This window comes from Coloeus monedula (genome assembly GCF_965178545.1).
Source record: "Coloeus monedula genome assembly, chromosome: Z".
NCBI lineage: Eukaryota > Metazoa > Chordata > Aves > Passeriformes > Corvidae > Coloeus > Coloeus monedula.
The window spans coordinates 4134947-4160078 of NC_138822.1; the positions used below are offsets into that span (position 1 = coordinate 4134947).

The 25132-nt window shown below is 43.2% G+C and overlaps 1 protein-coding gene and 1 pseudogene across 5 annotated transcripts; one reads left to right on the forward strand and one right to left on the reverse strand.

Annotated features, from left to right (window-relative positions):
• Positions 1-3126: 3126 nt before the first annotated feature.
• Positions 3127-15243, forward strand: LOC309584924 (ketosamine-3-kinase-like; the record flags this gene model as incomplete). 4 transcript variants are annotated; one of them, XM_082301270.1, is made up of 8 exons in its annotated part: positions 3127-3267; positions 6082-6233; positions 7578-7669; positions 8522-8604; positions 9009-9131; positions 9826-9962; positions 11695-11727; positions 14527-15243. In XM_082301270.1, the coding sequence occupies 8 exons, from the start codon at positions 3127-3129 to the stop codon at positions 14543-14545; spliced, it is 780 nt and encodes a 259-aa protein (XP_082157396.1). In that variant the 3' UTR covers positions 14546-15243. The 4 variants fall into 4 exon arrangements, with proteins under 4 accessions (XP_082157396.1, XP_082157397.1, XP_082157398.1 ...); XM_082301271.1 differs by lacking the exon at positions 14527-15243 and adding an exon at positions 12750-12913; XM_082301272.1 differs by lacking the exon at positions 14527-15243 and having other exon boundaries at positions 11695-11909.
• Positions 14836-25132, reverse strand: LOC309584835 (serine/threonine-protein kinase RIO2-like; annotated as a pseudogene). The gene is made up of 10 exons: positions 25067-25132; positions 24288-24426; positions 23486-23602; positions 22525-22700; positions 21255-21343; positions 19911-20090; positions 19424-19516; positions 18180-18420; positions 17167-17262; positions 14836-14997 (listed from the first exon to the last, which is right to left on the reverse strand). The product of its transcript is annotated as a serine/threonine-protein kinase RIO2-like (transcript).

The following is a 25132-nucleotide window of genomic DNA, read 5'->3' on the forward strand; positions in this document are numbered from 1 at the left end:
GGCTCAGGGGGGACCTTCTCACTTTCCACAACCCCACCCCCTGACAGGAGACTGTAGCCAGCTTGCGCCAGGCTCTTCTCTCAGGGAACAAGAAAAAGGATGAGAGGAAAGTGCTGAGCTGCACCTGGGAAGGTTTAAGTTGGCTAATATGAGTGGTTTCTTCATAGTAAGTGTTGTCAAACATTGCAACAGACTGCCCAGGGCTGTGGTGGTGTCACCATTCCTGGAGGGATTTAGAAAAGGGGTAGAAGAGGCATTTCGGACATGACTTAGTGGTGGGATTTATATAACTGGGATAACATTTGTATTTGATGACCTGAGAGCTCTCTGCAGACCTCATTCTGTGTTCCCTTCACTTGGGGATTCAGAGCCCTGCCACCTCCACAAGAGACATTTGACATTGAAAGAGACTTCAGGGCAAGCTCCCACTTCATGACATTGGCCTCACCCCAACCCCCAGCCCATTTTTTGTCTCCAGAAGGCTTGGAAAAGGAGCAGCACAGGATGTACAGGTCTGCACAAGCGGTGCTGATGTGTCACACTGGGTGCCTGTGCCGCCAGGCCAGAGAGAGCTTTGGGGGGATCTGGGTGTCAAGGCTCTCCTGGGACACGAGCCCTGTTTCCGAGCGGTGCCTTGCGGAGCGGAGCCCTCCTGCAGGGGCACTGGGGCTGTGGCACACGGACACCCACGGACGGCCACGCAGGGACAGCCACGGCCACGCAGGGACACACAGGGACACGCAGGGACACGCAGGGACACACAGACTGCTGCTGCTCAGCCCAGCCCAGGAGCGGCCACAGAGGCACCTCGGGGGGGACTCGACAGGGGGGTTCCTGGGCTGTATCTTGGGGGAAAAGGGAGGAAATGAGGAGCGCGAAGGGCCGGGTGTCACTAAGGAAGTGCCATGGCATGGCACGGTGAGATGAGGGGCCTGAACGAGACTGTGATTCCCGCTGGTCACCCTGGCTTCAGGCTCTTCTGCCAGGGAAAAAGCAGCAGTACGACAAAAAAGTGCCTAGAGTTGCACCTGGAAGGGTTTTATTCGGCTGTTACGAAAAGTGTTGTCAAACATTGGAATAGGCTGCCCAGGGCTATGGTGGTGTCACCAAAAAAAAAAAAAAAAAAAAGAGTAAAAATAGTACTTAGGGACACGGCTTAGTGGTAGGATCGGTAGTTTTGGGTTAAGGTTTGTATTTGATGACCTGAGAGCTCTCTGCAGACATCATTCTGTGTTCCCTTCATTTGGGGATTCAGGACCCCACCACTTGCACAAGACAGATTTGACACTGACAGGTACGTCAGGGCAACTTCCCACTTGGGGACACACACGAACACCCAGGGATAGCCACGGGACAGCCACGGGCACCCACGGGCACGCAGGGACACGCAGGGACACGCAGGGACACGCAGACTGCGGTGAGCATTGCTGGCCTTTATTGGCATCGCCAGCCCCGCGCCACGGCCGCGCTCTGGGCGCTCCCCGGGCCGTACGAGGCCGAGCCCCGCGCTCGGCTCAGCACCGGCGGCGGCGTCTGCGGCTGCCGCGGCGGCGCCGGCGGTACCCGGAGCGGCGGGAGGCCCGGCGGCTCCTGCGCACGCCCCGGCGGCGGGAGCGGCGGCGGCGCCGGCTGCGGCTGCGGCTGCGGCTGCGGCTGCGGCTCCGGCGGGAGCGCCGGCGGTAGCGGGCCATGCTGGCGCGGGCGGGCGCGGGCGGGCGCGCCCGCTTTTATAGCGGAGCGGGGCAGCCCCCGGTGACGCCGCAGCTGCCAGGGACCGACATCAGCTCTGAGGTCACAGTGGCCACACGGATCTGCCCTGATATTCTGCAGACTTCTCTGATTTGGACACACACGTTCCACAACTTCAGTACCAGAATTCTTTAGATACTTATGAACGTTGAGGCATGTGGGATGGCGTTTATTTAGTTTTCGGCTAGATTGCTAATGTGTTTGTGAGCAGAATTAATATTTCAAATTCCATGGTGCTCTGCCAGCAGACAAAGGGAAACCACGAGGAATTCCCACTGATGCCTAGACTCTACATGCGCTGAGTCTGATTTTTGAGAAACCAAGCCAAAGAAGTTGTTCAGCCCTCAGACTCCACCTATTGGAGCTGTCTTTGGTGCTGGGAAGAACATAAAATTCTAAACTCCGCAGAATGCCCTAATTTTCTTTTTATCTTTCCTTCCTAGTCTAGCCCCGGCTACTGTGAAGTGAAGAATGGATGCCAGTGTCTGCACAACAAGCTGTCTCACATTAATAGTGTTACACAAGAATTCGGCAATAGCAAGCAGAGTCCTGGCACTCGACGTCTGCTTCAACCGTGACACATTTATCAAGTGTACCTTATTTATTTAAAACTTAGGGTTAATGTCTGAAAAATTGCGTATGTCATTATTGAACTGTAGCTTATTTATTTAAGATGATGCATGTCAGTATCAAACTTTTGTAATAAAGAAGTTTCAGCGTTGTAACTACTTCTGTTGTTGCCTATATCATATTTGAAGCTGCTTTTGTCCGGTCTTTTCCTTTCTTCGGGGCTTTGTAGTAAATTTATCAGTAGATCTTGGAGAGCCGGTATCTCTACTATGAAATTCTGCACATTTTAAGAAAAATATTGTAGGACAGCGCCCCCAGGCATACAGGATAGGGGGGACACGAGTGCAGGGCCACGAGTTGGACTTGATGGTCCTTGTGGGTCCCTTCCAAGTCAACATATTATGTGGTTTTGTAATTGGTTCGGTGATTAAGAGAAGAATAAAACTGAACATACGGGAGAATCGGTATACGAGGAGCGAGAGAATCTTTTGACAGCAGCGCCCGCGTGCCGCCTCAGCCGCCTCAGCCGCCTCAGCCGCCTCAGCCGCCTCAGCCGCCTCAGCCGCCTCAGCCGCCTCAGCCGCCTCAGCCGCCTCAGCCGCCTCAGCCGCCTCAGCCGCCTCAGCCGCCTCAGCCGCCTCAGCCGCCTCAGCCGCCTCAGCCGCCTCAGCCGCCTCAGCCGCCTCAGCCGCCTCAGCCGCCTCAGCCGCCCTTTGCCCGGCCCGCCCCTTCTCGCCCCTTCTCGCCCAGTCCCGCCCCTTCCTGACCGGTCCCTTCCCTCCCGTCCCCGCCCCGGCAGTCGCCGCCATGGAGGACGCGCTGAAGCGAGCGCTCGGCACCGCGGTGCTGCGGCCGACCGGGCACACGGGGGGTGGTTGTATCAGCCAGGGCCGGAGCTACGACACGGACCACGGCCGGGTGTTCGTGAAGAGCAACTCTCGGTCGGAGGTGTGGCGGGGTAGGGATTGGGGGTGCCGGGGGTGGGCAGGCGCCGCGATGGGAAGCAGCATTCCGGGCCTGGTGTGGCACCAGGACCAGGGCAGTGACCGTCCCCTGTGCTTGCACTGATGAGGCCACACCTCGGGTGCTGTGTCCACTTCTGGGCCCCTCACGACAAGGAGCGTGTTCAGAGAAGGGAACGGAGCTGGGGAAGGGTCTGGAGCACCAGGAAAGGCTGAGGGAGCTGGGAAAGGGGCTCAGCCTGGAGCAAAGGAGGCTCAGGGGGGACCTTGTGGCTCTGCACAACTCCCTGACTGGAGGGGGCAGCCGGGGGGGGTCGGGCTCTGCTCCCAGGGAACAGGGACAGGAGAGAGGGAACGGCCTCAGGCTGGGCCAGGGGAGGGTTGGGCGGGACATCAGGAGGCATTTCTTCATGGAAAAATTGTTACGCATTGGAAGGGACTGCCTGGGGAGGCGGTGGAGTGCCCATCCCTGGAGGTGCCCAAGGAACGACTGGAGATGGCACTCAGTGCTGTGGTCTGGGTGACAAGGTGCAGATGGGTCAAAGGTTGGACTTGATGGTCTGGGAGGACTTTGCCAGCCTGATACTGTGCTGAGATGGTGCTGTGGTATCAGTGTTGTTAGTCCAGGACATGCAGTGCCATGACGTGCTGTCGTCATTTACAGAGGGCAGCAGTGGTGTAACACTGTCTGCAAGTGCTGTGACAGTGGCTAAGGCACCCCAGCAGGTATAAAATTGTCTGCTGAGGGTGGGCACCTTCCGTGGTTTTAACTAAACCTTTTAATTCCCTGTACACAAGAAATTTTCTCAATAAGTGATATTTTTTTCACAATTGTTCAAGCTTTTCTGCTTTTTCTTTTCAATACCTGGAACCTACTGTTGAAGGTGTAGATATCTGCATTTGGTAGGGATAAGTACAATGCAGCTTACTTCTCCAGCATCCTTTGCAAAAACAGAGATCAGGTGGAATTTACTTCAAAGGTACTCTGTACTTGTTTCTATCATAAATAGATTCAGTGGCAGAAGAGAAGTCAAAACTTGTATTTGCCCTTTGTAGCAAACAAATGTTTTAGAAAGTATGTATGCCAATATATCTATCTCAAATTCCTCAACGATTTCTGATCAGGCTGGGGACCTGAATGGATGCATGCAGGTGGTAACTTGGAATAATACAGGAAGGTTATCCTGCTTTACAGAAGAGAGTTTGAATTGGTGTAGCCTTTCCTTAGGCCTTTGCAAATTCTGTGTTTAGCTATACAATCCAACTAGCTGCAAGATCAGGCTTGGGGCAGAAAAAGAAAGATCTGGATAGATTTTCTATTCAGCAGTTTCATTTTGTATGCTTTTGCCTGTGTGTGGATCCTGAGCACTGATTAAAGCAAACTTTGTTGAAGTGCTGTAAGTGCTGCGCTGTGTGAGCCACAGCAGCTGTGCATCAGCAATTCTTACTCTGTTTGAGCAGCTGGCTTTAGCCAAGTGTGATGTTTTGGACAGTGACACAGTATTTACTGATTTCCTCTGGACAAAGCTAACTCATGGGTCAGTAACTCAGCAGGTCTTCACTCTTGAGTCACAAGGATGGCCACAGAGATGGTCAGAGGGATGGAGCACCATAAGGAAAGGCTAGGGGAGCTGGGATTGTTCAGCCTGGAGAAGAGAAGGCTCTGTAGAGACATAATTGCACCTTCCAGTGCCTGAAGGGAGCCCACAGAAAAGATGAGGAAAGACTCTTTACAAGGGCCTGGAGTGATAGGGGAAGGGGAATGGCTTCAAACTGACAGAGTAGTTTTAGGTCAGATATTAGGAAGAAATTCCTGACGCTGAGAGTGATGAGGCCCTGGCACAGGGTGCCCAGAGAAGCTGTGGCTGCCCCTGCATCCCTGGCAGTGTCCAAGGCCAGGTTGGACTGGGCTTGGAGCAACCTGGGATAGTGGAAGGTGTCCCTGCCCATAGAAGGGGGTGGGACAAAGTATGTTTATGGAGCACTGGGATGATCTCTAAGGTTCCGTCCAGCACAAACCATTCTATGATTGCCTCCAGGCTTTGGAATTTTTAGTTGATGTCTACTGCAAATTGTCCTTTGTGTTGTGGATCATTACTAAAGGGCTAGCATTCTCTTTTTATTTTATTCATTCTATTTCCCTGCTTTTGTTTTTACCAGATACGTTAAATTTCCAATGTGCTCTTTCTACAACCCCTGCCTGACTTTTCTAGAGAAGCATTTCTTCACGTGATGAGTGTCAGTGATCTCAGAGAAGGAACTCGGGAGAGTAGATTTTCCTTGAGGTGATAACAGGTGCAGAAATAGGTCCCAAATTCAGAATGTCTTCCAAGCAAATGCAGTTGGTGGTGGCTTGGCTTGTGCAAGTGTGATAAGAGGCATTTGGCTGCTACAGTTGATTCCCACCCACGCCCTTCCCCCATGAGGTAAAAGAAAACACCACGGAAGACCATTCTGGTGAAAGCACTAGAACACAAGTCTGATGGAACACAGCTGAAGGAGCTCATACATTATCTATAAGCAGTTTGCACTCCTTCAGTTATAAACAGACTTTCTAAGTTACAGAGAATCCTAGAACCTAAGTCATTTTCACTCAGTGGTTTTATGAAGCAAAATTACTGTAATTGTAAAACTGCTGTCAAGTCTGATGGTGTGGTTCTGTCTGTATCTTGTGTGTGACTAAACATTCCCTCCAACCTTTCTTTTTAACTTTTACAAAATCAGTTGATTTTGTGGACGTGCTTTGTTTACCTGTGACTGATGCTCATAGACACTAATGCTTTCCTTTAATATCTGGCAGGCCAGAAGAATGTTTGAAGGAGAAATGGCAAGTCTGGAAGCCATCCTGAAAACACAGACGATAAAAGTGCCTAAACCCCTCAAAGTTGTAGACCTGCCTGGGGGCAGTACTGCGTTTGTGATGGAACACTTGGAAATGGGGGGCTTAAACAGGTAAAATAGTGTCATCTTTGCCTCTGTTAACCAGAAATTTTGGCTGTTAAGACAATTAAATAACTTGTTTTCGTAGGGGAAACTTACTTAAATTTTTTTCTAAAGCGAGTCAAGAGACTTACGGAAAATTATATAGCAGAGAACTGTATAAAATTCTTCATAATGACTCACTTAGAAAATAGATCGTGCATCACAAAATGAGTCTGGGTTTTGGTTAGTTTCGGGTTTGTTTGCTTAGGTAATTAGTCATTTTTTCAGTAAAGTTTATTTTCACAGAAAGGAAAATGACCAGCCTGATTACCTGTTTTGTGTACTTGCCCTCAATATAAGAATGAGTACTTTATTGCTTGGCATGAGTGTGCAGAGGCACTTCCCCAGATCAGTTAATCTTGATTTCAGTATTTTCCAACTGCCACCTTCATTTTGATAGTTTCAAGCTTTTGACCTTTCTCTGTGACGAGCACTTAATATGATGAATTCATCTGTCTTGATTCCATTAGGGAGGTGATCATGACCAATTTCTCATCTTTCTCTCAGACCTTCTGCAGTCACTTTAAAGTCTTGTCCCTCATCCTGCTTTTTGGCAGAGTTTCTAATTCATAGTGAGTCCCAAGAGAAAGGCAGAGATACTGCTCTTTTGGGCTCAAAAATGGTGCCTTTGGCATGCAGATTTCAGGGGGTAGCTATAGTCTGTGTTAACAGGAACAAATTGAAGAAATAACTTTGCCTTAACCAACAGTGCCTTGAGACTAGGGAAAGTTGATGAAGGTAGAAGGCGGGAAAAGGAACGTAATTTTGTTAACATGGGAGGCAACTGATTGTAAGATTTGTTTGTAATTACTACAAGACTCTTCCGAACCGTGTAGAGGAGGTGGTTTTATTAAAAATAGATAATAAACTAGGCCCATGTGACTCTTGCGTTTTAGAGAAAAGCAGCCAGAAAGAGCAGTAGAAAGAAAAGGATCAACCTTGTTTGGTTCTATTTCCCAAAGGCAGTTGCTAGAGTTAAAAAATATCTTACTGAAAGTGCTTACAGAAGTGATATCACACTTCTTGATTGATTGAAATTAGAATAGATAGTTTCTCCTTGTTAGTAAATTCATGCTTGGTGCTCACTTTTCACTTTCAGCAGTGGTGTCAGAAACGGCCAAGTAAGTACATTTTGTGTTACTATGCAGTCTTGATAGGAAGACAAGGTGTTTATAACTAGAATACTCTGAAAAATCAGTTAGAGATGCAGAACTTATTTTACTTACTTGATAAATCTCTTTAAGTAACTCCTGGAATATCAAGACCTGGTTCTGTTCATGTGTCAGTGTTACTAAGATTATTTTTGTTTCTTAGACATTCAGCACTGCTTGGAACACAGCTGGCTGATCTTCACCTTCATAACCAGCAACTTGGAGAGAAGCTGAAGAAAGAAGGGAGCACAGTTGGTACAGTACACAGCTGTTTGCAAATTTAACCCAGTTAATAATAATCTACAAAATAGTTAAAATGGCTTTTGCTACTTCAGGACATGTTCATCTTCCACTGAAGATTGGATGAAACAGACCTAGGCAGGGATTGTTTTTGCTTTTGTTTGCACTGTTCGGGTCTCTGTAAGCAAAACACATACTCAATTTTGGACCCTTGGGAGCCCAAACCACAGTTTCTACAAGGACATGGTATCAGAGAAGATACAGAACCTCGAAATACAATTTTGAAGAGTAGAATACAGCTGCTTTACATCAAGCTTTAAATTTAAGAAACAGCTGTGGATACAAAATTGCTGCTAGTGAGGATTTTCTTGCTATTTTCTAAGCCTGTGAGAAACTTTTCTCTCTCACAGAAGAGGTAGCAGAGTTATGTAAACAACAAACACCCGCAGCCTTGAAAAGTCTTGTTTATGGTACAGTAGAAAAATATTTTGACAATGGATGTTTTAGAATTTTAGCCAGTCACCCCCAAGGGGTGGCTGATCCTTTGTCCAATTAGACTATGAAGGAAAAAGTCTATAAAAGAGTTGGTAAAATAATTAAATAAATCAGTCTCGCTGCACAATTCCTGCCTGCTGGATCTTCTCTCCTCCTCCTCCCTATGGCTGCGGGACACGGTGATATACCCTAGGGTTGCAGTAGTAAACAACTGCAACAATCATTGTAACCATAAAAACAACATTAAAGCGCAATTTAAAAAATTCTCATTAGAAGCAGTATTGTACTCATGTGTAGTTTTCCAGGTTCAGTTGTGTCATGGATGCTTAGTATTTTGTCACTGGTGTTGAATTTTTGTCTTTGGTTTGAAAGGTAAAGGACAAGGGCAAACAGAAGTCCAGTTTGTGGATCAGTTTGGCTTTCATACAGTTACCTGCTGTGGTTACCTTCCACAGGTAGGTTGTACTTTATCAGACTGATAGAATTTTAAATTTGTCTTGTTTTCCCTTCAGTGACAGAAAGGGCCAAAATTATCATAATGGAAACAAAGGAATTTTTGTGGAGCCATGAAAATAAAAAAAAACATGGTTCAGCCTGCTAAGGAAGGTGGTGCTTTGGACAGCACTTACAGCTGCTTTGGACAGTGATAGCTCTTCAATTTCTTGGATTTTAATCATCAAGAGAAAATTATTTCCCTAATTTAATGTTTTAAGATAACATTCGATTAAATGATAGCATTTACTGTCCCTGGATAGTACCAGCACAAACACTATGTAATCCTCAAAAGGCTTATTTGAAAAAGAAGACACTCTGCCTTTCGTGTGGTGTAGATCTGACGCCTGCAGTCCTGTTCCTTCAGGTGAATGACTGGCAGAGTGACTGGGTGACCTTCTTTGCCAGACAAAGAATCCAGCCCCAGATGGACATGGTTGAAAAGAAATCAGGAGACAGAGAGGCAAGAGAACTTTGGGCACAGCTTCAGGTAGGAGCAATTCTCTCAGTTCTCATTACTGTGAGAGCTGGGTATACTTAAATTTTATTTTTTCAAAACAAAGTTCCTGTTTGTTGCTTTGATCCAGGTTCTGTTGGTAAGAGATCCCGGTTTTTAGGGATTAAAAATGCTGTTATTCTAAAGTATAATGGCATTTGCCACATCACCCTGTGCTAACATTCCAAAGTGAATTCCAAAGTGCCAGATAGCACCTTGCCTTCCTGTTTAGGAAATACTGGATGGAGTTCATATTTCTCATTCCCTGCAACATGTTCATGATACGAAATGTGCATAAGCAGTTCTGTCCTGCACATTGTCTGTTCATTCACTCTGCTTCTGATTACGTGGCTGCAGTATTGGCTCTTTGGGTGCTACTTTGTGGAAATTGGGTGAAACATCCCTGAGTTTTCTAATGATGTAGTGTTGGTGGTTGTTGTTACTAACCCTGGTCAATACTGGAGTTTTAAGGTTTTTATTCTCTCACTAAAAAAGATTTGGATGACTATTCTGCTGCTGCCTTTCATGAAAAATAAGAATCCTCTGGATGTACTTGGCATCTCTGTTGGCCAGGTCCTGGGGTGTTTAAAATGACAGGCTTTAAGAAATTTCAAGTATGCAGATAAACCTCTACATTTTAAGGTGAATGATTGTGTCATTTACATGTCTTGCTTTTCTCCCCTTGCAGCTGAAGATACCCAGTTTGTTCTGTAACGTGGAAATCGTTCCTGCTCTCCTGCATGGGGATCTCTGGGGAGGAAATGTAGCTGAGGATGATTCTGGTCCGATTATCTTCGATCCAGCTTCTTTCTATGGCCATTCAGAGTACGAGCTTGCAATAGCTGGGATGTTTGGTGGCTTCAGCAGTTCTTTTTATTCTGCTTACCACAGTAAAATTCCCAAAGCTGCAGGGTTTGAGAAACGCCTAAAGCTTTATCAGCTGTTCCACTACATGAACCACTGGAACCATTTTGGTTCAGGGTACAGAGGGTCTTCTTTAAACATTATGAGAAACCTTGTGAAGTAAGTTGCTGCTTAAGCCAAATACTTCCCAAGTTGTCTGGAGAGCCCCATATTTGGTGGTGCAGCTGCAGGAGTAGTGATGTTAAAAACAACCTGTGATACCCTTGAACTTGTTAAAGACCTAGAGCCAGTGACTCCTGCTGAATACCAAGTGTAACATAGTCATCCCTTTTTAGGATAGCTGGGGATAACTCCATGAGGGAAAAAACTAAGGAAGGAGTTTATTCATTTGCACAGTTGAATAAAGGTCTCAGTGTCCAGAAAGCATATGAGACTGTGCAGGGTAATACAAATAAACACCGAGGAGATGGCTAAAAGAAGTTGCTCCTTGCATTTTGCTGTGTCTTCCTCCCTCTTTCAGCTCTTCATGTCCAATTGTGTGCATGAGAGCAATGTTAACAACAGAGCTTGAAAGTTGACAGGAAAATTATATAACAGGAACTGTGAGAAGGGGTTTGGACTTGCTATTCATCTTCACTGAATGAGAGTGGGTGAGGTTGGGAGTGATCACAGAATGTCATCTAGTCCAACCTCCCTGCCTAAGCAGATTATTCAGGATTGGGTCCAGAGGCTTTTAAAGACCTCCAGTGTTTTGTTGGTTTGGATGCAGACTGTTGGTGCCTGCTGGGTTGCTGGTAGGCTGTTAAGTGCTTTCTGGTCAGTGAGCTTTTATCCACAGCAGTTTTACTTACACCATTACTAGTTCTCTTCCTTTTTTGGATTATGCTTTTGCCCAACAGTGTGCATTCTTAGAGAACTTCCCAGGTACACTTTGCATGTACACACTCCGTGGAGGTGTGTTCTTTTCTGAAATAAAACCTATGCATGCTTCACTAAAGTCACTCAAAATTCACCTAATCATGAAATGACATCAGCTGGAACTTTGTCTTGACACGCTCTCCAAGAAAACAATAAAAATGTAACTTAAAAGGGGAAGGAGGTCAGGGTAGACTACTGGGATGGCTGACAAGGCTGTACCCCTGTGCTTCCCTGTGGGAATGCCTGTCCGGTAACTTTATTCCAAGGGGATACTACTGCTTGTGCTTTCTGATACTGGTGTGTTTATCAATAGTTTATCAACCTTATTGTGACACAAGGATCAGTAAACCACACTGTTTGTGCCTCTGGGATTGGGAATGTGACTGGTGTCAAGGCTGCACCATTTGTGCATCCATGCTTGTGAGAGTTCTGATGCAGACTTAGAGTGCTGCACTGTTCATTCTAGAATGTTCTCTGTGAAGGTCTCCCAGGGTCTCAGACACACTAGGAAGGGGACTATGTTGACACCTCTGGGCCCAGTATATCTGTGGATAGCCTGGAAAGCAAGGGGGTCTTCCTGTCCTAACTTTTCATGACAGTCACCACAAAGTGCATGTCATAGCTCTTGTGGTAAGAGATGTGAAACCAAAGGAGGTAAATGCATCATTCAGAGGACAGCACCTCACCAGTGTCAGAAGTCCTTGATGATAGTTCCACAGACTATGGCTTTTGCCTGCAAGGTGTTCGTACTGAAACTGTTCTCTTTTTGATGTAGGCTGGTAGTGGTGCTTCTGTGCAAGCCTACCAGGTAGGTGAGAGATGCACGATATCTAACATGCACTTTGAGTGTTGGGAAATGACTTTTATTAACTAAACCTGCTTTTCACTGCATATTGGAAGATTTCTGAGGGTTTTCAAGTTGCTAGTTTGGCAGTTACTTACACAAATTGGAAACAAGTTTGGAGAATACTGTTATTTGCTACAACTCTCCTTCTACTACTTTTCTTACTGGCTGGTTGACTTTTGCTGCAAAATACCTGCTTGGTATATAAATAGGTTTTACTTTTACCATGTTGCTTGAATAAAAAGTTTCCCAGTTGATTATTGTTGTCTCTGTTTTCTGAATTAAAACCTTACATCTTGGTTTATTCCTGGGGAGTTACTTGCTCTGACCTGTTACTATGATCAGTCATCAGAGGTGTTTCTGGGAATGTGCATGGTCGTGGATTGGTTTGGAGCAATGTGTCACTGAACAAAATTTACATGTTCATTACAGTGCAAGTCAAGATGTTAATTTTTCTAGAATACATAAATACTCTTCATTATTAGCAGGGGAAAATGAATATGAAAGTGGATTTTCTGTCAGTTGTAGTAGTGAGATGAACTTACTGATAAACAGCAAGTCTTCAGAGATTACTTTTTCCTAATAGAACTGAATCTAGATATTTTTGTGATTGAAGAAAAACTGTGTTTATGCAAGTTACGCAGATAGAAAAAAATTGTATTTAGAGTTTTAATGTAAGGGATATTACGCTGATTTTTTCAAAGCTGTTTTGCTGTCAGTAAAGTCAGAAGGGGTGTAGAGAGGCAGACAAACGGAATGTAAAAGGAATCTCTCCATGGATCCCTTGGCTCTGAGCCTTTCTCGACAGCAGTTGAATAATCTGGGGATGGAGAAGGGCATGAAATCCCCTCTGAATGTGGGCTGCTGGTTGTTCCTCAGGAACATACTGTTGCAGTTTTATGAGTAAATCTTTTTATACGTTGTGTAGTTCTGCACTGCTCTTGGAATTCCTTCTCCTTTGATCATTGTGTTGCTTTGTGTTCTAGGCATGCCTAGAACCTGGGAATCTGAACACAGTGGGAAGAATCTTAGGAAACTTCAGGTTGGGACAGAGCTCGAGAGGTCACTTAGTTCAGTCTCCTGCTTAGAGCAGGATGAGCTGTGTGGACAGGCCAGGTCACCTTGGCCTCTGTCTGGTCTGGAACCCTCTGAGGACGGAGTCTGCACAACCTCTCTGCGCTTGGCTGTCGCAGTTGGGAAAATATCCCTCTGCAAGAACCTGCCTTTTTGCTGGATTGCCTGCAGTTGCTGCATGCTTTCTTTTTTCATTGCCGTGGGCTGCTGCCACCTGCAGAAACTGCCTGCAGATATGGATGTTGCACTCCAGTGCTGGTTTTCCTCCTTTTTCCCGTCTTCAGTGCTGTTCCAAAATAGATCTGGTGATTAAAAGTGCTGCTGGGCTGTTCTAGCAGAAGTCAAAGCAGGTGGGAAATGCGACAGAATTAGCTTGTCCTGTAGGCACTAAATGTGACAAAAAGCTTTAGGGGGAAAATGTTACTTCTGGTAACTAAGCCACACCGCAATCACAATAGCTTTATTTTTTCTTTGTAAATGTTCAGTTACTTTTAATTGGTTTGTATTTGATGTTTTGTTTGTCTGGAGGTTTGCTTTTGCCTTTAACATTTAAACAGAAAAATGAATTAGGGTTTCTTTCACTACGCAGATACAAGGTTCCCTACGCATTGTCATTCCTTTGTTGCCAAACCACTTTATTCCTTTCCCCAAGTGCTCCACTGCAACCCAGGGCATGATTCCGTCCTTTCAGCACTTGGGGAGCCATCTAACCACAGATGTTATATTTACACAGACATTAGTAAAACAAATATTATAGGGTCTGGGTTATAATAGCATGTTTTAATGGCTCAATACTTTACACGTGAGAGTGCCAATGCACTTTGCAATACAAAGCAGTTAAATTCAGCAGTACCCAAGTGTGGGGGTAAAATTACAGAAAATGTGAAGTTACATTCACATTCTAACAAAAGTTAGAACAGTATGGAAATTACAGTCTGAAGAGCAGTTGCTGCTTCTTGGATTGAATGTGGTGAGGAGGCCTGGAATCTGCTCCATGATCATTCCCCAGAAGCTCAATCTCCAGCCTGAGGCACATGCCCAGGGGGATGAAATGAAGGCAGGGTGGAACAGAGAGGAGACAGGGCAGCCAGGCTCAGTTAAAATCCTTATGTGAAGTACTGGAGTAAAGGAAAATAGAAATGAGCATTGTTGGCTTCAAAGAATGCATATTCATCATATGGAGTGATCATGTTTTTAAATTCAGCATCATTGCAAAAATTGGTTTAAAAATTTTTCCTTCTTTGCCTCTTAAGAGCAATCCTCTGCACAGCAAACACACTATGATTCATTTACAGTGAGATACTGTTGAAAATTACTGTCCTGATCTTAACCAGTACTACTGATACAATCTAAATTACAGTCAATGGTGCTGACTAGAAACACAAAACACAATTATTAAATTTTCCATTTCTGTTCCTTTTCTTCTCTGCCTCTGTTTCCTGAGTTCTTTTACTCAGAGTTTGGATTGAAACACAGGAGACGCAGAGTTGTTCTTGGGACTCAGATGTTTATTATTTCTTACCTGTGGTACAGCTGCACGGAATGTGCCTCTAAATTAACAAGGTGGAAATGGCCCTAGAGTTCTACTTTCCAAGGTCCTTTAAATCCCAAATTATCCAGTTATGGAATGCCAACTAATTTATTTTTACTTATGATCCAATAACTAATCATTCATGTTCGGCAACGCAGGTTTTTTGAACCAATATGAGATCACCCAGGCTTGTGAAGAAGAAGGAAGAAGAAAGCAGAACTAACCTACACCTGAAATCCTCCATCTTACTACATATATATTACTGTATCCCATAAAACTAAATTTTCTGAGCCCAGGGTTCCAACACACAATCTCCCAGCCAAAATCACAGGAAAACAATGAGGTTTATTGGTTTCCAGAAAAACATCTGCTTTGCATAGAAGAGATTGCTCCTTTATAGCAAAGGTAAATTAGCGTAATTCTTTCAGTTCTGTACACTGCTCATGTTCCACAGGAGCTTTAATAAATTATTCCCAGAAGGTGGCTGCATCCAAGCTTGACTTAATGTTGTGCACATTTTCTCGACGCTGTTTGGTGTAAATATTTGCCTCCCCTTTTTAGAGCCATTGCCTCAGAGCAGACTTTTGCTGCTTGGTCAGTTGTCCCTTTATCTTCCGTTTCACCAGCTCCTACAAACAAACAGACCAGATCAGAACCTTCTGAGGATTTAGCACTAAGACAAGACACACAGGTGGTACTTTTTCAGGACCAACATGAACATTCATGATGTTCACCTTGACTGTAGAAATTATGAAAAGAGTTGTTTCCTTGTAAGAAAGTAATAAAAAAAGGGAGATTCTCTGCTCTGGACAAGGTCTGCATGGAGTTCTGTGTGTTCAATGCTACACCATCAGGACTCACAGCATCTAGAGATGTGTGGGGTTGTCTGTGCTATCATCTTTTGATAGTCTAAGCTCTAATAAACAGCATTTTAAATCCTACCTTAGAATTCAATGTTGTTTGTTGTTTCTTACAGGGATGATAAAGGACCAGCACCTCTTGGTGCAAAACACACGCCTTCCACAAAAATGTAAAAGCTCATAATATGGTAGAACATTTCATGTCCAGCAGTAATTCTTTGCCCTGTTCCCATTTTTTTTAGCACTCTGGTATTTTTAAAAGTTTAGATGACAAAAATGTGAATGATTCTAATGGAAAACAACAACTCCTTAACACGAGTGTGGCTAAGACAGATGGGCAGTCATCTATTTTATCATGGTGGAATCACATCTTGTTGGAAGCTTGCTAGAAGAAATTTTGCAAGGCAGATACCATGCGTCTTTGACATGTAATCTAACAGAAATTCACCAAAATCTATTTCTCCACCAGAGTACTAGGAGGAAAGACCCACTTGTCTTTCCATCATCACAACCTAAATGTGAGCAAATAGAGAGAAATGCTTCAGATAAGATTCACAAGTAATTATTTAAATTGTGGACCATTCCCCTCGTTTCCTCTAAGTGAGTTACATGAATGTATGTAAAGATTCGTACAAGTACAGAAAGATGACTTTACTTCATGTGAAATAGATGATTTTACGAAATTCATGATGCTTCTTCTGGCGTAGTCTGCAAATTATGACTGCCACCTATTGCCAGTACTGCCATGGTTTACGGAAACAATGCCTGCAAGCTTTTTTTTTTTTTTTTTGTGATTAATTTAAGAATCTTTTTATGTTTTAACATGTTTTCTCCACTGACAGAAAGCAAGCTGCATGAAAACAAGATAAACGCTTGCAGCAGTATCAGCTCTAAGCAGCCCAGTGGCTCTTACAGCAGTGCCATTACTTTGCACTTTTAGCTCTGTAATTATTTTCCCATGTTACAAATACCTTGTTATACACATTCTTACCTTAGCTCTAACACTCAAAAGCTACAGTAAGGTTCAGCAACGGGCAGGAAGGGTATTTTACTCAGCCTAAAAGCATGTAAGTGGAAGCATTGTGCAAGGTAAGTTAGTGAAGAACAAGGTTTGATATGTTGATGAATTGCTGGAAAGCTTTTCTACTAAGTGCTTTTATATTTCTTTTAGAACAGAAAATTAGGTACATACATGCCATTTACATATTGCTGTGTATTTAAAATACTTCTCTTAAAAAAAAAGAATCCGAACGTGAATGAGTAAAGCAGCCAACTCTTCCATGAGTACTGGAGGCACACAGGCACCTTGTGTAGAACAAGTCTGCTTCACAGACTAACACCTGTGAATGTGTCAGAGGTGGATCTACCACCTACTGCGCAGCCTGGAGCTGAAGAAAAATGCATTAAATTCTGCTGAAAATGTCCAGATTTACATAATGCAGAAAGACCAAATCAAATTGCCAATGAGATCACTACTGAAGGTGAGTTCATAGAAATCTCTAAGAAGACAGGTGAGAAAGGCCAAATGAAATCTTGACTCAAGCACCCATTCAAAATAAAAAATAAAATGATTGTGGCTACCAACGAAAATGAATGACCTGATGCTGTTAGTGCAATAAAATACATTAACATGAATTAGCCTGTTATTGGGTAAATTAGAGTTGTTAATGCTGATGTGGAGCTTCAGTGAGAAAATAAAGAACAACACATGAAGGAGAGTGCTGGAAATCATTCCTTGCAAAGAATTACAGCAGGATTATATATATTATATACAGTCCTATATTGATGTGGGCATGGAAGTGCAAACTGCAGAGGTAGATGGTAACAGTCTTTTTAAAGATGATTAATGCCAGAGAACAATTTTAGAAATAGGAGATAACAGCTCTGTGCAGTTTAAGGTGGTCTGAAAGTAAATTAGATGATAACAATAATATTTACCAGGGGAATGGATGAACAGCCCCCAACACTTCCGACTGATGTGATGCTCTTAGTCCTTGTTCTGTGCCCAGCAACTGCAATGATGCACTCTTCATACTAAAACAGATGTAAATCAATGTATTCAAGAGAAAAACTCTTTGCCTTTACGAGCACCGTGTTTGAGTCTTCACTTTCTGGGCTATAACCTGAAAACTCAGAACAGAACATGCAAGTGATACATTTTATTTTATTTTTATTTTAAATATGAACACTGAGTGTTCAAGTCAGGCACTCTATGAAAGAAGGATTTGTTGCACAACAGCCACATAAATACCAATCACACAAAGTGAAGCCTCAGGGCACTAAAAAAAAAACATTTCTGATCCTGCCCAATGTTTTGACAAGTCATTTAACTGAAAAGCAAAAGGAAGTGAGGAGGAGTGTGAGCTTGACCTCTGCATCCACATACATGGTGGACTCAAGAGACAGAATTTCACATAAAAGGGGCTAGTCTGAAGCCAAGCAGGAGTTTCTAAGTGTGTCAGGAAAGGAATTAAAAGCCAGAACAATACACACTGCAATATATTTTAATAGTACAGTCCAAGAAGCTTGTTCTTGCTAACTTCAGCTGAGTGAGCAGTGAAATAATTTGGCTTTGACACAGAGTATTTGAATTACAAACTTATCATAAAAGCTATTTAGAAGTAGTATTTTAACACCAGAAACTCCTTCACTATCAATAGTAACTGAAATAAATATAAAGGGGAGAAAATCCAGCACAGAAAATTGTTTGGTTCACAAAGTAAGTGTAAGACCTGTTTTCTTAATAAATACTACTACACAGCTGGAGAATCAAGGAACCAATAGGAAATATATTGATTGTAATGTTTTCAAAATAAATTGAATTTTTACTCTTCAGTTTAAACAAGGGCAGCTTGTAGTAGAGTAGTCTTTTTTGAGTTGCTTGAAAGAGTTGCATTTACTGTGGGGAGGGGAGGAACTACACTGTTAGGGTACCAAGTAAGAATCTTTACCTGTAATGCCCAAATTCCTCATTTAAAGTTGAAGAGTCGACAAGCTCAGGGCACTTGTCTTCGTCCTTCTTACCCTCACAGCACCCTCATTGACCTGTCTTGATTCTCCACTTCAGCACCCCTTTCAGTTATGCTTTTGTCCTTAAAAAAAGCATTTGGAGAACTCTCAGCATCTTCACTGGACTTCCAAGGCACAGCTGGCCCTTCAGCCTTTTCCAAGGCTGAGCTCAACTCTGCCATACTCAGTCAGAGAAAAACACTCCTAACTCCATCTCAATTACCTGCATTTATGCTTATTTACAGGAAATTTTTTTACTTTAGCAGGAATACCATTTGGTTTTAGTTGAAATTATGCTAAAGCAAAGAGAATAATAAGCGGTATGACATACAGACTGACTGAAGTGTGGAACTCCTTAGGAAAAGTGTTCAGAATGAAATAAAACTGCTTTCATTCTAACAGCTTTGGTCTTAAAATGAAAAATTACTTTACTTTGTCAAAGAGGCAAAAGATATAGGAAGAGAAGTTTGAATGTAATAATGCTTAAAGAGGCAGTCACCATATTTACAAGCATTTTAAAACCAGACTTAAAATTGAAACCCAAATTAATCCTCAAGACTCCAGAAGGCTTGATCAGGCTGATCCTGCATCACTGTTAACATTTCCTGGACATTTACCATTTGGATCAGGCTTTCAGACTTGTCGGCAATTGAATCTCAGACCCAGACTGGCAGGGAATTGGAATCGTTTATTCAAAGGAGTGAGTTGGTTTTATGCTTTTCTAAGGCACAGCATTTCCTTACATGGCGTGACCTATCCTGTGTTGTCACATCAGCAATGCACTTCCTCGGGGTCTCCCGTGTGACACCTCCTCCCCCCAGGGCCCGGTGGAGACAAGCCTCTCTGTGCTGCCTTGTGCTCCTTTGTGCTGCCATGTGCCTCTGCAGGCAGGTTTTACAGCTCACAACCCAACTCGACCTTGTAATTCCCCATACAGACTGATCTCTCTTCCTTAGTTACAAGACAAAGGAGGCTGCATAGGGTTTTACAGCATACTTTAGCTTTTGAAAACCACTTAGAGTGACTTTGGTTGAAGAAAACACAGTAGGAATCACAAAAATATAATTTGAAATTGCGTAGCTGGGCCTATTGCTTTTTAAATTTCTCTCATAGGCATCCATTTTTCTCAGCAAATCATCACTACTGACATAAGCAGGACAATTCAAACTCGTCTGGTCTTTTCTACCTGAAGTCTTTGAATGCTGGGAAGAACCCACTCTTGTAGTTGAAGCATTTCTTAAAGAGCTCCTTAATACAATTAACATCTCTGTCAAAATACCTGTAAAAAACCAGAATCGTACAAATATAAAAAAATCAATGAAGTCTATCACAATGACAAACTTTTACTCTACATTTCTTGTCTTTTACTGGTTTTAATTGAAAATAACTTCTATTAGTGATCCCAAGACAAATACCTAGGAAGAGGAACAGGATGCACTTTATTTCTAAGCCTTTCTTAACAACATTATTATCTCTGAGAAGCAATTCATTACTTATTTATTCTACAGAGACATTCCTACTCATTCTTTGTTTGGAACATTGTTTGTGCTGCCTAACAACAATGGTAGAAAAAGAATCAGGAAAAGACTTATGGAAACAAGTCATGGTTGACTGTTTGCTGTCATCAGCATTTCTCAGATTTACCTTGAAAACACCTTTAAATCTGAACCTCCCCTTCAGCACTTGCATGTGATGCCGACATCATCTGAGGGAAATCAATCAAAGTGGCATGGTCATCATTATCCAAAAGCAGATTAAACTCATTGAAATCCCCATGGATCAGGCCATGTTTGGCAAGTTTGACAATCAGATCCATTAATTCACTGTAGACAACAGCAGGATCTTCCAGGCACCTGAAAAGTTAAATAAAATAAAATATTCTAAACATAGAAAATGTAGTTTAAAAATGCAGACAAAGTATATAAAAAACATCTGACAATGCCAGGGTAACTCAAGTTAAAAGGATCTTTAGGTCTCTGGTTCAATACTCTCCTCAAAGCTCAGTCAAATCTAAGACCAAATCAGAGTGCTCAGGGCTTTGTCTATCTGGGACAGAAAATTCCGGGCATGGAGAGAGACTCTGAAACCTTCCCAAGCAACCTGTGCCACTGCGTCTCTGTCCTCAAGAGGAGAAAACATCTCCTTACACCCAGGCTAAACCTCATCTAAACTCACACTCACTGTCTCCCACTGAGCACTGCTGTCATAATGTATTACGTAAATAATGGAGCAGCAGCTTTTGTCTCTCTCCTGTTTTAGGTAATCTTATGGTCTCAGTAGGAACTAATTCTGTTTCTTGTGTTGAAATTCAAATGCCACATGACATTTTCTTTTACAAAATTGTATTTTCTAGATTATGTAAGGAAAAGGAAAAAAAAGTAAACTTCCACTGCAGACTTCCACAAGGAATCCTGAAGTATTCTGTTTACATGATGGACATGGAACTATTTAACAAATGAAGGTTGGGAGACAGACTATAACAAAGTCTTTTACATGTTATTCTTCAACTGCTACACTTTGGAATTAATTCCCTTTTGATTACACTACCCACTTTAGATCTTTAATACTATACAAGCAGATTTGTTCCATAAAGACACTTTAAATCTCTGCATTAGACCTGGGTTAGTCTACAGTATATCAAGTATACAGGCCTTTTGCATTCAAAGCCAAATCAATCCTTCCAATACAAACCTCAGCAATATTTAATGTTTCTAGATGCTGGAAAAATCAAGCAAAATAATATTTTTTGAAGGTGCAGAAGCAGATTGTATTTGGTATTCTATATAAACAGTGCAGAAGTTCTACAACAGTGAGTTACAAACTCACCTGAATTACCAGAGCAAGGATCACAAACTGGAGCTCAGAACATGAAGGATGTTGTATTCAATATATATGAAGTAACATATAGAATGTGCAGCTTCTGTGTAGAAAACAAGGAAAAACCCTCATCCTGTTATCCTTAACCTAGCATTGTTAGGGTCTCTGGTAACACAGACAGTTCAAGCTTCACTACTTACAGAGGATATCCATCAACAAGTTCCATAACAACTGCATGCCTGTTGTAGTCTATGGGTTTGGGGACAGGAAATTCTCTGCCATGCAAAGCCTGGAAAGAGACAACACAGTGAAAAATTGAAATCAAATAGTTAAGGAAACATTACATTTATTGACAAACCCACACCTAAGACAAGCAGTACACATCACTGTGGTAGCAGCATGAATTGCTCAAATCATGTCCTTAAGACAGAAGACAGCCTCACAGCCTCTGACCTTTCTCTGCAAAGACAAATAAAACTCCCAAGTTTATAGACTGAGCGCACTGCCTACAGTTTAACTATTGTGCTTCTGGAAGAAAAACACAACAGAATGGAAAATACAACATAAATACAGCTGACAGTGGAGTACTGTCAACTTTTGTTATTTAAGTATTAAGCTACTACTGCTTTTCAGCGCACAATTAGTCCTCCCCCAAGCCTCTGCTCAGGGAAACTGACCCCCACAGTTAAATTCCTGCAAGTTCTGACCACATGATTCTTTACCAGTTGGATCACCTGTACCAATACAGAAGTTCTAAATGGTGGTTTTAGTTCTTTCTCGCTCAGTGGGGGCCACTGGTAGAGCCCATCATGGTTCTTTTTTAAAATAACAAGAAAATCAAAATATTTCATATATATACTACTCCTGAATAGCACAAAAGGAGAATGGAAAACTAGTTTTCTATAAATAATTAGCTTCCAATCTTTCAATTACTCTACAATAGCTGTGGTTTTTTAAAGAAAAAAATACAAAGTAAAATTTTTGAAGTAAAAAATACAAAACTCTTGAGAGTAGCAATATATGCTTGGAAATTAAACGTTTTCCCACAGTGCAGAACAATATGTGCCTTTTTAGATCAGAACACTGCTCTAGACTGAAAGTTTTCCCTTGATAGCCAACCAACAACTGAAAAAGCAGTAAATTAAAAAATAATTGTAAGAAATAACAACTACTTCCAAGCTCATGCTAGAAATTTTAAAGGAAAAACTGCAGAGCTGGTGATATACAGATTACCTACCCATAAATAACGTCGTCAATCTGAAATTCTCTCGTGTCACCTGCTTCAGTTCCTTGGGATCCCCATGGCAGAGCTTCATTTTGGGAAGTGCATGAAGCATGTAGCACTGAAAGTGTCTGAAATGTATACTTAGAATTCATCAGGGAAAAGGAGCAAATGAAGCATAAATCCTACCAGAGAGGCATCTTGCAGTGTGTCTCACCACTGCTGGCACTGTGTGAGTGGCCACCTACCTTCACGTAGGCAAACTCCTTCATTGCTGCTATCTGGGACAAGTACAGCCAGGACATTTTGTGCCTGTGCTTGTGGTAGTCACATTTGTTTTTCAGGTTTTGGAAGGAGGTTCTCCCCAGCCAGTGCAATTTCAGTTCAAACTGTTGCTCCTCTTCGTTGGCAACAATATAAATATCTAGAAGACATGTCAGGGAACAGATCTAACAAATAAATTGTATCTAGTAAAAGCTGGTAAAGTGCAGTGTACGTTTGTTCCCTCACTTCTTACTGTTTCTGGTATAGTCAGTAAAGGCAGCTGAATTTACACAGTGTATATCAGAGATCTGAACATGAAAAAACTACTGTTAAAAGCTGACAGTACTCCACTCCCACTGATCTGATGGGATCTGAAACATATTTAACATATTTCTGGTGTTCTCAGTCACATTCTGGAAGAGCCTCTCCTTCCTGCTGAGCAGACAGGCAACCCAAGAGGCCAAAATCTTGATTTAAACAGTGTTAACAAATACCCAGTGTTGCATTTGCCCCCAGATAATCCCCTTCTCCAATTACACAAGTTACATGTGAACACAAGAGGAACCAAGATAGTGTTCCCATAGCTTTGAGCCTATCTTACTTTACTGCCTTATTTTTAAGTGGGATAAAAAAGCTGAAATTATCTTTTTGTTAAAATGTGAAACTCTTCACAAAGCACTACACAACGAGCATCTGCCTGCAAAGTACCTTGATGAAGTAAGAACCAGACAAAATGGACAAAATACAATTACACTCTTATGAATAAACACTCAAATGTAGCCAGAAGCCCCACACAGCCCCACACAGTGACCCATAAATCTTGGTGTCTGACAGATGTACTGATGTGGCTACCAGAGGAAAACTCACTTGGATTTTAGCAAAATATCTGCAACATTACAGATGTGTTTGCTTAAAAATAATTATTAAAAACGTTATATTTTTTACCTGATTCTTTGCCAACACCCATCTGGTTCCCTGCAGAAGTGATGACTTGTCGGGAAGAGAGAGTTTTCAGAGCCAGGTAATCATATCCTGCATTAGATAATCGATAACCCTGGACAGCTAGGGGGAAAAAACCCCAGCAGAACATTTCCTTCTTTATTATACATAAGTCACATTTAAAATAAATCTCAATTTAATCTTGTTTCTCATTTCAGTTTACAGTACATAGCACTCAAGTAATATTTCACCCCCTGGCTCTTACCAGCCCAATTTGACGGAATGCTAAAGACTTTTAAACAGAACTTGAGCAACCCTCGATCCTCTGAAGAACTGGGACAAAAGGGATGGGTATTTTCCATAGACTTCCCCACTATGTTTGAAGCGCCAGATCCAACTAAAAGGCTGAAAGGAATGGGGAAAGACTTGCACAACCTTGTCACATAGCAGATAACAAAAACTGCTTCAGCAGCCGTTCCTGAGGGGGTGAAATGTCCAAGGATGGTGCAGTCTGCTCCAGAACTGTGAGGATATCACTCATTTGGATTGATTGCTTTAAGTGATGATCCTTTTCACTTTATTCTGAGCAAAGAAGGTAACTGTTTATGTCTTTTCTGCCTGTCACCTCTACAGGCACGAGCAGCTCAGCAGACAGAGCATCTGGTGCTGCACAAACCCATATTCCCAGGGTAAATCCAAGAGGAGGCAAACCAAACACTCCTACATCCCAACCTGCTGGGCTGGTACCACTGTGAGGCACTGGCGACAGAATGAGAAAGGGACACACAAACACAAAATGCAAACTCACTTTTAGTTCGTTTGTAAGCAAGGAGTTTGTGCTTCGCCAACTCATGCAAGATTTTATTACAGCCACCGTGTTTAAGGCTGGCAATGGAAACAATTAAGCTAGCAGGAACTATTTCATCATTCTTCATGCCCATTTCCACCTAAAAGAGTAATTAAAAATAGATTTATTAGCCCCTGCATTCAACAGTGAAAGATCAGATCCTGCTTAACAGCAAAATTCCTTTTTGAGGATGCAACTTTAAAAGACTACAGATTCTAAGACCTAACTTTTTATGTTTTAAGACTCAACAAAGGTTTTAACGCATGACTGCCCCTTGGGAGCTCATGTACAATCCAGCCGGGGAATTCCTGCGGTAACAGAAAGAAGATAAGGCCGATTAGATTTCAGTCCCAGCCACAAGGAGCGGAGAGAGAGGAGACGCTGGTGATACTGCCTCACCCGTATGATCACCGGGCATGTCCAGGGACCCCATGGGCATTCCTAGGGACCACCCGGCGACCCCCGGGCATCCTCAGAGAACCCCTGAGCTTCCCCAGCGACTCCTCTGCCCTTCCCGATTGCCCCGCACCGGGGGGCCGAAGGGAATACGAGCAGGACCCAGGCCCTGCCCAGCAGGACACGCCAGCACGGAGCCCCGGGGCAGGCAGCGGCACCACAGGCAGGCCCCGCCCGCCGCGGGCCCGGCTCGGTCCCGCTGCCCGGCTCGGCCCCGCTGCCCGGCTCGGCCCCGCTGCCCGGCTCGGTCCCGCTGCCCGGCTCGGCCCCGCTGCCCGGCTCACCGCGGTCAGCACCCTGAAGAGCTCCCGGGACAGGCACCGCAGCATCACCGCGTTCAGCTTCCCCAT